The sequence below is a fragment of the Bos mutus genome, chromosome 19 (assembly GCF_027580195.1).
Source record: "Bos mutus isolate GX-2022 chromosome 19, NWIPB_WYAK_1.1, whole genome shotgun sequence".
Taxonomy (NCBI): Eukaryota; Metazoa; Chordata; class Mammalia; order Artiodactyla; family Bovidae; genus Bos; species Bos mutus.
The window spans coordinates 23,760,926-23,773,488 of NC_091635.1; the positions used below are offsets into that span (position 1 = coordinate 23,760,926).

The window sequence follows — 12,563 nt, forward strand, 5'->3', positions numbered from 1 at the left end:
CTTTTACGTTATTATGTAAATGTATTGGGCCTGAATTAAAAAGCGAAACAAAAACCCAAGAAGTCTTTTTAAGTTCTAAGGAGATATAGTCCTACAAGACTGTTGAGTGGCACCTCCCTCTTTCCAGGGCAGACCTCTGCATTTGGAGCAGAGCATGCCCTCCCTGGGGGTCTTCCCAGGTGACGCTAGTGGTAAAGAACCCACTTACCAATTCAGGAGACATTAGAGATGTGAGTTCGATCCCTGGATAGGGAAGATCTCCTGGAGGGCATGGCAGCCCACTCCAGTATTCTTACCTGGAGAATCCTGTGGACAGGGGAACCTGATGGGTCCATAGGGTTGAAAAGAGCCTGACATGACTGAAGCAGCTTAGCATGTACCCACGCACATGCTCTCCCTGGACATATATTTCGGGTAGGGGATTATGCTAATAGGTCTATATTAACTTCTCTTATATAATGGATAGTTTTTGGGGAGAGGGAATGATTCCCTAGCCCTTAACTTAAATTGGCAATGAATTTTTTCTGCTCTTTAATTTTTTTTTCCTAACCGGAAAAGTTGCATCCAGATTGAGAATTATTCCATATTTTAACCTTTGAGCTGGCTGCTGAGGTCTCCTTGGGGACAAGGACACTTTGTAGTTATTTATAACCTATAGAGAAGGGCAGTAAGACTGTAAAGTCAGTGGGGCAGTCTGTTGTTTATTCCTTTGCTTTCACTGACTTGAGATTCTTTCATATATCTTCTTGTTCATCTTCATTTTGACTTTGGATGAGCCTTACTAGCCAGGCTATTTCTATAAAACTCTTATCTCATAACACATTGAGAAGAAGAAAAAAAATAGCCTTTTTATGTTGAAAATCATACCTAATCCTCACAGTCATTTCAGAGTCCATGCTTGCCTAAGAGATCTGTAAACTGGGAAAACCTAAATGGTACTGACATGCATATGTAATACTATACTTGTTTCTGAGTTTTCCTTATGTATAGTAGTTTCTTCTAAGTTTTCCTTATATGCAACAAATATAAGAACAGTTGAACTCTTAGATAAATATTTGACTATGGTAGAAAATATGTTCTGCATCATAGCCTGGTATAGAAAAAACTTAGTAATGTGTCTGGACATGTTTTAAAGGTGGATGTGTCTATCTCTGTGTCTCTCTCTGTATATTTGTTTCTATACACATGTTTGCACATGCATATATTTAATGTTAATTATCATTTCTCTACATGTCAGTTTTAAGGGAATCAAACCCTGTGTCAGACATGAAAATATAGATCAGTTCTAAGTAAATGCTAATAATCTACCTCATTTTTATCCATATATGGGAATTTTACCATATAGAATTTAACTTGGAATAACTGAGAGGTCTAGCATGAGTTTCTGACAGCTGCTATAATGATACTTGCAGGATTGACTTACACTGGAAGATGTTTGTCTTAACCGTTGTGGGTTCAGGAACTTCCCATTTAGCCCTGCACATTTCTCTTTTTTCTCAACTTTTCTTGGATTTTTTTTTTTAATCGAAGAATGTAGTTTTGGAATGTATTAAATTAGTTCTTTAAAACTGAAGATGAACCGTTAAGTTTTTTTTTTTTTTTTGGTAGTGTAATTGTTTTACACTGCTGTGTTGGTTTCTGTAGCACAGTGAAATGAACCCGCTGTATGTATGCGTGTGTCCCCTCCCTCTTGGACCTCCCTCCCACGCCCTCCGCCTCACCCCTGTAGATCATCACTGAGCTGAACTCCTCAGCAGCTTCCCGCTAGCTGTTTTACACATGGTAGCGTATATATGTCAGTCCTAATCTCCCGATTCGTCTCACCCTCCTTTTACCTCTCTGTGTCCACGTGTCCATTCTTTATGTCTGTGCCTCTATTCCTGCCCTGGAAATAGGTTCATCGGTACCATTTTTCTGGGTTCCACATATATGCATTAATATATGATATTTTTCTCTTTCTGACTTACTTCACTTTGTATGACAGACTCTGGGTCCATCCACATTTCTACCAGCCACCCAGTTTTGTTCCTTTTTATAGCTGAGTAATATTCCCTGGTATATATGTGCCTCATCTTCTTTATCCGTTCATCTGTAGATGGACATTTAGGTTGTTCCTTGTCCTGAAAGTGAAAGTGTTAGTCATAGCTGACTCTCTGTGACCCCATGGACTGTAGTCCATCAGGCTCCTCTGTCCATGGGATTCTCCAGACAAGGGTATGGAGTGGGTTGCCATTCCTTCTCTAGGGGATCTTCCCAACCCAGAGATTGAACCTGGGTCTCCCACATTGCAGGCAGGTTCTTGACCATCTGAGTCACCATGTCCTGGCTGTTGTAAATAGTGCTGCAGTGAACACTGGGGTACATGTGTCATTTGGTGGAGTACATGCACATATATATATTTTTTACATGTGTCATTTTAAATTGTGGTTTTCTCAGAGTATATGCCTAGGCTTAGTTGCACTGTGACATGTGGAATCTTAGTTCCCTATCAGGGAGTGAACCCTCATCCCCTACGTTGGAAGGCAGATTCTTAACCACTGGACCACCAGGGATGTCCCTAAAATATTTTGTTTTAAAAGTATGCTTGGATTCCTATAGCTGTTACTCATTCAGCAACTCCTGTTAACTAGAGCTCATTAAAGAAAAATATGATCCCAAAAGACAGTAGTCTAGTTAGTCAGTAGCAATTTAATTGAACAAATATTTATTGACTACCTATTATGATACCATTTTAGGCATAGGGGAATGCTGTTCTCTCATTGTGCTTTAACTTCTTAATGGGAGAGACAGTAGACAAGTGAAAATATAAAAACAAGGCAATTTCAGATAGTGGTACTAAAAAAATGTAAGTTCGTTTACTGAATTTGTGAGTCTTTCTTGTTTTGTAAAGTAAGTTCATTTGTATCATTTCTTTTTAGATTCCACATGTAAGGGGTGTCATAGGATATTTCTCCTCTGTCTGATTAAACTCATGGTTGCCAGGGGGAGGGATAGTTAGGGACTTTGGGAGGGTCATCTACACACTGCTGTATTTAAAATGGATAACCAACAAAACCTATTGTATAACACATGCACCTCTGCTCAATGTTGTGTGCCAGCCTGGATGGGAAGGGGCTTTGGGGGAGAATGGATACATGTGTATGTATGGTTGAGTCCCTTCGCTGTTCACCTGAAACTACCACAGCGTTGTTAACTGACCATATTCCCAATACAAAATAAAAACTTTGAAGTTAAAAAAAGAAAAAAGAAATGTAAACAGGGTAATGTGATGAAAGAGGCTATAAGTGAGGACTGCTTCTGAACCCGTGGTCAGGGATGACCTGTCTGTGGATACTACATTTGACAGGACACCTAAATGACAAGAAGAAGCCAGCTGTGAAAATATATGAGGAAAGAAAGAGCTTTGGGAAAGAGCCTGATGTGTTCACCAGATAGAACTAAAGGCCTGAGTAACTAAAGCCTGATGACTGAGAAGAGTTAAGTGTTAGGTGAGGTCAAGAGATATACTGAAGCTTTGACCGTCATGACAAAAGGCAGATTTTATTTGGATAACAGTGGAAACCACTCAAGAATTCCTGTCTTGTTTCTCATAAGGATCTGATTTATAAGCTGTCTCATACCTTAGAGGAATTAATTGTAAAGTCTGCTGATTCTCTTTAAGATATTTTTATTCACTATTTGAAAAGGTAATATAGTCACGTGGTTCAAAATTCAGTAAGTACAAAAGGGAACATAATGGAAATTCTCCTTCCCACCCAAGTACCAGTTTCCTTCCTTGGAAGTAGCCAGTGTCCCTAGAGTCTTGTATAGCTTTACAGAGATATTTTATACACACACACTAAGTATTTTTGTGTGTTTAGATAGAAGGAGCTTCCCCATACCTTTTTAAAATAAATAGTATTATTACATTGTCTATACCATAATTTATTTAATTAATCCCCTGCTGATGGACTTTCAGGTTATTTCCTTTTTTTAAGTTGTTGTGATTGCAAATAGTGCCACATTGAAAAACCTTTTATATTTGTCATATTAAATGTATCAGTAGGATAAATTTCTATATGGAACTGTTAGATCAAAGGGTATATGCATTTCTTATTCATTTCGATATATATTTCCCTTCATGGACTTTATAACAGTTTATACTCCAATCGGAAATGTTCTCCTTACCCTGCTGCTAAGTCACTTCAGTCGTGTCCAACTGTGTGACCCCATAGACAGCAGCCCACCAGGCTCTGCCATCCCTGGGATTCTCCAGGCAAGAACACTAGAGTGGGTTGCCATTTCCTTTTCTCCTTACCTTAGGCAATTGTTATCAAACATTTTATGGCTGGGTGAATTAATGTGTGGTTTACTCTGCATTTATCCATTATAAATGAGAGTTGAACTTGTTTTCACATATTTAAGAGCCATTGATATTTATTTGTCTGTAAACCATTGGCTGTTTTTTGCCTATTTTTCTGTTAAGCTGTTGATCTTTTTCTTCTTCCTCTTTAGAGTCACTCAATTCTAAATCCCCATGTTATAGAATTAAAAAAAAAATACAGTGTTACATGTCAGTTATATCTCAGTTTTTTTAAAAAAGCAGTCATCTTTAACTTATAAATTTTAGGAAGAGTGTACCTGACATGAGACATGAGAAACCCCAGGCTTCCTTTGCTGATTGAAATCTCTCTTGATTGCCCCTGGTTTCATTTTAAGAAGTGTCTCTAAATTTTTTTTTTTTAAGTGCATTTAGTATTTTATTAGACTACATTGAGGGCTTCCCTAGTGGCTCAGATGATAAAGAATCCACCTGCAATGCGAGAGACCTGGGCTCGATCCCTGAGTTGGGAAGATTCGCTCTAGGAGGGCATGGCAACCCACTCCAGTATTCTTGCCTGGAGAATCCCAGTGGACAGAGGAGCCTGACTGGCTACAGTCCATAGGGTCGCAAAGAGTCAGACATGACTGAACAACTAAGCAGGGCACCGACTAGACTGAACTGCAAAAAGTTTACTCATAACAGATATTCAAAAGTCTTTCAAACCTTGCAGCAGAGGAAATCAGTATGTCCTGTAATTTATAGGGTAATGAGAAAGAAGATGCTACCTCCTGGGCTGTACATGATTAAGGATATGTAACGGAAGAAATACAGACACTCCTTTGAGGTCCCAAAAGTTTCTTAAAAATGAATACACCCAAGTCTTTCTATAGTTTTGTGTGTGTGTGAACAGTCTTTTTGGCATCTTCTGTTTTGGAAAATGCAGACGTCTCTCAAGTTTAAAATAGTTAACGACATTGAGATTTTTTCCTTAGTTGGAAACTGTACCAGGCTTTAAACCATGAAAAAAAAAAGTTACAGGTTTTTAAAAAGTCCCTAAAAAACTATGCTTTGGCAAGAAGCCATATTCCCAGCCTTCTAGCTTGTGCATGTTTATGTATTAAACCATATGAAATTGCCAATTTTTGACTATCTTTGGCCTACAAAAACAATGATTCAGTCTAGTATCTCCATAATTTTATCCTGTAATTTTAAGACTGATGGATATAAAGATACCATTATGTGATATGCCTGTATTAACTGTTTTTTTAAAAAAATTCTCTGGATGATGTGGATTAGATTGAAGATGGAAGAATGCTTATAAGGAATAAAAGATTTGAAACTGCACAAGCTGTCAGGAGAATGGATATGTGTATATGTATGGGTGATTCCCTTTGCTGTTCACCTGCAGTTATCATTTATTAGCATTGATAATTTCACCTGGAATTCTCAGTTATTAGCATTGTTTGTTAATCAGCTAAACCCCAATTCAAAATAAAAATTTTTTTTTAAAAATCCTTAAGGGTTGAATCCTTTTTCCACTAAAAAGAAAGAAAAAAAGAAAACTACACAAGCTGTCTGTATAACATTTTGCAGAGAATGTCTAGCCTAGCTCTAGCATATACCACAGGTTAAATTATTGGGATGTTTCTCTCTATTGTACAGGGAATTCATCTTCTATCCTGGAATTATCCTGATTACATAAGAATTCAGTTCGAATTACTGATTTATGTTTTCACAATGAAGGGAAAAATAACCAATCTTTTTCATCTTATAGAATGAAGATACACTCAGAAGAGGTGTAGACTCACAGGTCAGGATTTAATGGAGTGAACAGGAAAATAAATGGTAGTATATTACAGATAGGGCTTCCCAGGTGGCGCTGGTGGTAAAGAACACAGCTGTCAATGCAGGAGACATAAGAGAACTTGGGTTGGATCCCTGGGTCGGGAAAATCCCCTCGGAGAAGGAAATGGCAACCCACTCCAGTATTCTTGCCTGGAAAATCCACGGACAGAGGAGCCTGGTAGGGTACAGTCCATAGGATTGCAAAGAGTCGCACACGACTGAAGCAACTTAGCGCACATGTAACAGATACGTTCAGCCTCCGAGTTGTCAGCATACTGGGAAGTTTGCTAAGCTTTGGAAAATAAATTTCTTGTTAGAGAACTTGGAAAGTCTTGTTTTAACTTGTTTGAAGCCAGGAACAGTCTATGTTGATGCTTGTTGTCTCCTAAAAATTCTCAAACCATGACCCTCAAATAGACCTCCTCTTTTCTAAAATTGTTTTTCTGCTGGGCATCTGTGGCAATTGGCATGAAGTGCTGAAGAGTTCATGTACCACCAGACTACTTTGCTGATGAGCATGTGTTTGCACATGGTGCCTACTCTTGAGTGAAATTAATTAGACTTGTGCTGTCCTAGTCAGTTTCCCTTCCAGCAGGTTGTGTGGCTAGAGCTCCTTAGAGTCTAAAACTGATTCTCTAGTTCTACTGACTGCTGGGTTGGACATTTTTAAACAATTGGAAGACGGGTGGGTAATATTATTTAAAAAAAAAAACAAAACAAAAAACACACAAAGACTTGTGTACAGAATAAATGAGAAACAAAAAAGATAGGAAACAATGACCAAGACAAGTTGTATTTTATTTTCTGGTTGTGATAATGGACCATAGCTCTGTAGCAAGTTAATCCATTAAAATAAGCTGGCTTTTAAACTTGTTTTTTTCTTAGGCCTAGAGAATTCCAAAATTATTAATTTTTAGATAAGTTTGAAGTATTTTTTAAACTTTAACAATAAACTCAAATGAGTATTTTATGATCCATCAATATTGAGCTGAGCCTGCACCTCACACCCACAGAGCCAAGTTTTATGCTCTTAACTAACATGTAAAATTCACATCTTCATTGCCAGCCTGCCCAAAAGATAGTTTTAATCAGGAATTTTGAAATTCCATTCTGGTTCCTACTGGCAGTAATGGTAACTGGATTTATAAAACTGCCTAAGGTGCGTTTACTACTAGACAAATAAATGGGCTTCCCTGGTGACTCGGATGGTAAAGAATCTACCTGCAATACAGGAGATACCCCGGGTCCATCCCTGGATCCAGGAGGATCCTTTAAAGAAGGGAATGGCTACCCATTCCAATATTCTTGCCTGGAGAATCCCTGGACAGAGGAGCCTGGCAGGCTGCAGCCCATGGGGTGAGAATGTGTTTTCCATCAAATGCAAGCCTATCTTGATCACAGGTCTCTTTTCTTGATATTATCATGAAATCTTGAATCGCATAAACCAGGGAGGCCCAAAGACCATTGCCCTGCTTAGTTTGCTGGCTTAAGTAAAATAGCACATTATGTGTATATGTCTTAACTTCATCTGTGATTACATGGGATATTTTAATTATAAACATATGTAGGATAGTGTTAAAACCAGTAGGGACTCTGGTAATACTAGTGGTATTACTCTGTGAGGGTGCCCTATATTTTACTAATACTGTCCCATGCTTATTACTTAAGTAGCTACTGAATGTGTATGAGTTGAGTGGTTTGGGGGCAGGGGAAAGTTATTCATTTATACCTCTTTCTATGAAGGATTTGAGGCAGTTTCCAGAAATACTTAACATATCAAAGAGTAAACTAAACAGTTTAAGGACTTATAGCAAAATTAGTAACAGTGTTAAGAAAATAATAAAGCTATAGTACAGTAATAATATGAGCTATATAGAATGAGCATGTGAGCCTGTAGTTTCAAGACAGATTTGTCTCAGAGCTTCATTGTAGGCAAGCACAGAGGACAAACACAGACATTTAGAAGATTCATATTGTCTGTCCCTAACTAAAAATAAACCAGGAGTTCGGGAGAGAAATTTCTCCCTTATATATTATAAACTGGACGATGTGGCACCCCACTCCAGTGCTCTTGCCTGGAAAATCCCACGGATGGAGGAGCCTGGTGGGCTGCAGTCCATGGGGTCGCTGAGTCCGGCACGACTGAGCGACTTCACTTTCACTTTTCACTTTCATACATTGGAGAAGGAAATGGCAACCCACTCCAGTGTTCTTGCCTGGAGAATCCCAGGGACGGGGGAGCCTGGTGGGCTGCCGTCTGTGGGATCGCACAGAGTTGGACACGACTGAAGCTACTTAGCAGCAGCAGTAGCAGACAGTGTATGATATAATGAAATAAGTATATCATTTTATACTATTCCTACAATTAATATATTTTAAAGATAAAGTAGAACAGTACAAAGGATATTATACACAACAGTAGCTGTCATCCCAAATTAAATGACATTTGTATCGTCATATTTGCCTTAGGTTGTCATAATTTTAAAAGAAATGTGAGAGATCAACTTGAAATGTCTTGCATTCTTTTCCCAGCTTCATTCTTTCTTGCTCCCTCATCCTGAATCTGCTACATAGCTTGTCATTGATTTTTTTCACTTCTACTGTATGCATTAAAACTGAACATTGAACAAACTAAGATCATGGCATTGGGTCCCATCACTTCATGGCAAATAGATGGTGAAACAATGGAAACAGTGACAGACTTTATTTTCTTGGCCTCCAAAATCACTGCACATGGTGACTGCGGCCATGAAATTAAAAGACACTTGCTCCTTGGAAGGAAAGTTATGACCAACCTAGACAGCATATTAAAAAGCAGAGACATTACTGATAAGGGTCTGTCTAGTCAAGGCTATGGTTTTTCCAGTAGTCACGTATGGATGTGAGAGTTGGACCATAAAGAAAGCTGAACACTGAAGAATTGGTGCTCTTGAACTGTGGTGTTGAAGAAGACTCTTGAGAGTCCCTTGGACTGCAGGGAGATCCAACCGGTCCATCCTAAAGGAAATCAGTCCTGAATATTCATTGGAAGGATTGATGCTTAAGCTGAAATTCCAATCCTTTGGCCACTTGATGCGAAATAACTGACGCATTTGAAAATACCATGATGCTGGGAAAGATTGAAGGCAGGAGGAGAAGGGGACGACAGAGGATGAGATGGTTGGATGGCATCACTGACTCGATGCACATGAGTTTGAGCAAGCTCCTGGAATTGGTGACAGAGAAGCCTGGCGTGCTGCAGTCCATGGGGTCGCGAAGAGTCAACACATGGCTGAGCGACTGAACTGAACTGTATGCAAATATCTGTAAATAATATATAAATCTTAAATTTGTGTAAATAATGTACCGCACAAGACATTCCAAAACTCTTTTTCATTAGTATTGTGTTTGATCTTATCTCCTTGGTGCAGTTCATTGCTTTTAAATCCTGAAATAGTTTTTCATTGTATGGAAATAACCCAATTTAGTTACCTATTTCCCTCCTACTGGATTTTTAGTTGTTTATAACTGCCACATTGAATGACCTTGTCCATGTCTTCTTGTGCCTATGGGCAGTTTCTCTAGGGCAGTGGTTCTCAAAACCAGCACATCAAGGTCACCTGGGAACTTGTTCAATTCCCTTCAGTCGCTCAGTTGTATCCGACTCTTTGTGACTCCATGGACCACAGCACGCCAGGCCTCCCTGTCCATCACCAACTCCTGGAATTTACCCAAACTTATGTCCATTGAGTCAGTGATGGCATCCAACCATCTCATCCTCTGCCATCCCCTTCTCCTCCTGCCCTCAATCTTTCCCAGCATCAGGGTCTTTTCAAGTAAGTCAGTCCTTCGCATCAGGTGGCCAAAGTATTGGAGTTTCAGCTTCAACATCAGTCCTTCCAATGAACACTCAGGACTGATCTCCTTTAGGATGGACTGGTTGGATTTCCTCGCAGTCCAACTTTCTTCTCCAACACCACAGTTCAAAAGCATCAATTCTTCGGTGCTCAGCTTTCTTTATAATCCAACTCTCACATCCATACATGACTACTGGAAAAACCATAGCCTTGACTAGACGGACCTTTGTTGGCAAAGTAATGTCTCTGCTTTTTAATATGCTTTCTATGTTGGTCATAACTTTCCTTCCAAGGAGCAAGCGTCTTTTAATTTCATGGCTACAGTCACCATCTGCAGTGATTTTGGAGCCCAAAAAAGTAAAGTCTGTCACTGTTTCCCCATCTGTTTGCCATGAAGTGATGGGACCGGATGCCATGATCTTAGTTTTCTGAATGTTGAGCTTTAAACCAACTTTTTCACTCTCCACTTTCACTTTCATCAAGAGGCTCTCTAGTTCTTCGCTTTCTGCCATAAGGGTGGTGTCATCTGCATATCTGAGGTTATTGATATTTCTCCCAGCAATGCAATCTTGATTCCAGCTTGTGCTTCCTCCAGCCCAGCATTTCTCATGATGTACTCTGCATATAAGTTAAATAAGCAGGCTGACAATGTACAGTCTTGACATACTCCTTCCCCTATTTGGAACCAGTCTGTTGTTCCATGTCCAGACTTGTTACAAATAGAAATTCTTGAACCCATTCCAAACCTGATAGGTATACAGTGTTTAAACAAAGAACTATTTTATTTACTTTTTGTGGCTGGTATTTTTATAGGATAGTTGGTCTTTTTCTTATTTATTTTGTAGAAACAATTTATGTATTACTTGTGTTAATACAGCTAACTCTTTGCCATGTATTGTAAGCGCTGTTTGTTTTTGGCTTTGTTCATAGTACTTAAAAATTGTATTCACCACTGTTTTTAATGTCTTTTATGTTTAGAAAGACCCTGAAGGGGAGAATTTTGAGTTGGATTTGGTTTGCTACTGGGACACCCTGTTGAGATGTGTAGCAATTATTTAGGAATGGTCTGAGGCTTATGAGAGAGGTCAGAGTTGGAGATGTGGGAAAAAGACAGAAATTATATAAAGACAGAAATTTGACGCTGTTGTGAATAAAATTACCACAAAAGAGAATGTAGTTTGAGAAAATGATTCAATATTAAACCATGGGAACAACAGTGAAGTAAGAAAATCCAATAAAAGATATTGCAGAATGATCAGAAAACAGAGAAAGCAAGGAGAAGAATCTGGAAAATCAGATACTGGTGAAGTGTAATGAGAGATTGTTAATGCTACAAAGAAAGGAACACATCTAAGACGGGTAAATGTTGCCCTTCGAGAGAGCAGCTAACAATAGGTTAAGAAATAGAAGACTGTTCTTTTCTTTTTAAATTTATTTTTAATTGGAGGATAATTGCTTTACAATACTGTGTTGGTTTCTGCCATATATCAACGTAAATCAGCCATAGGTATACATAGGTCCCCTCTTTGTGAACCTCCCTCCCAAGGACTATTCTTTTTTTTTTTTTTAGGACTATTCTTATTAATAAGTTTGCACTGAAGTGTAGAAGATAAGACAGTAGTTGGAAAGATAACAAGGTTATTTTCCTTTAGGAGTATTTGTATTTGTACCCCCAAGGGAAGGAGCCAGTAGTAAACCTGTGTGTGGTGTTCACCATGCTGTCTCCTCTTTAGCAAGTCACTCAGTTGTGTCCGACTCTTTGTGACCCCATGGTTTGTAGCCCACCAGGTTCCTCTGTCCATGGGATTTTCTAGGCAAAAATACTGGAGTGGGTTGCCATTTCCTTCCGTGTTTTCTGTGTCTCCTGCATTGCAGGCATATTTACCTGTTGAGCTATCAAGGAAGCCCCTACTTTAAGTACCCTTTGAGTAAATTCATTTGGTAAGATAATTATCTTATAATTATATAAATTATATATGTTATATAAATAATTAAATTAGTTTTGTGCAGAAAATTAAAACAGGATTATATCCTTGTGATGAGGAGATTGCCTTAGGTTAGGTGATGTTCCCTGAAGTTAACATTGAATGCTAAGGAGTCATTTGAATGATAACGGGAAAGCATTCCAGGCTGGAGACAAAGTTTCCAGTCTTTGGAAGGTCAAATGGAAGTAGTAGGATAGTATGCTAATAAAATTCTCTTGCTTCTTCCATCAACCAGGGTGAAGAAACAATAGAAGTTTTTGTCCCCTGACTTCGGAAATCTTGTTTAGCCTTCAAACTGGCGATGTCAAGGGTTCCAAGCCCTCCACCTCCGGCAGAAATGTCGAGTGGCCCTGTAGCTGAGAGCTGGTGCTACACACAGGTAGGCACTTCTTGGGAGGATTTTGGTGGACAAAAGGAGTCAGGTTTGTTTTCTGTGTTGGCTTTCCTGCTTTCTCTGAGTCATACATGTCAAATAGATAAAGTACATGTCAGCTTTCCGTTCCTTGGTTTTCTACGAGGAATCTGAATGGCCTAGGCCGCTGTTTTTCACAGGAGGTTGAAGGAGGGGAATCTTTGAAACTAGATCTACTCTCT

At 39.0% G+C, this 12,563-nt stretch overlaps 1 protein-coding gene across 2 annotated transcripts in view; it reads left to right on the forward strand.

The window, feature by feature from the left end:
- SPOP (speckle type BTB/POZ protein) overlaps positions 1 to 12,563 on the forward strand; it is an 84,773-nt gene that overhangs the window by 51,038 nt on the left and 21,172 nt on the right. For both annotated transcript variants that reach the window (XM_005890342.3, XM_005890341.3), the window contains one exon: positions 12,205 to 12,348. In XM_005890342.3, coding sequence (XP_005890404.1) covers positions 12,271 to 12,348 — 78 coding nt within the window. In that variant the 5' untranslated portion in view covers positions 12,205 to 12,270. The remainder of the gene's footprint in view (positions 1 to 12,204; positions 12,349 to 12,563) is intronic.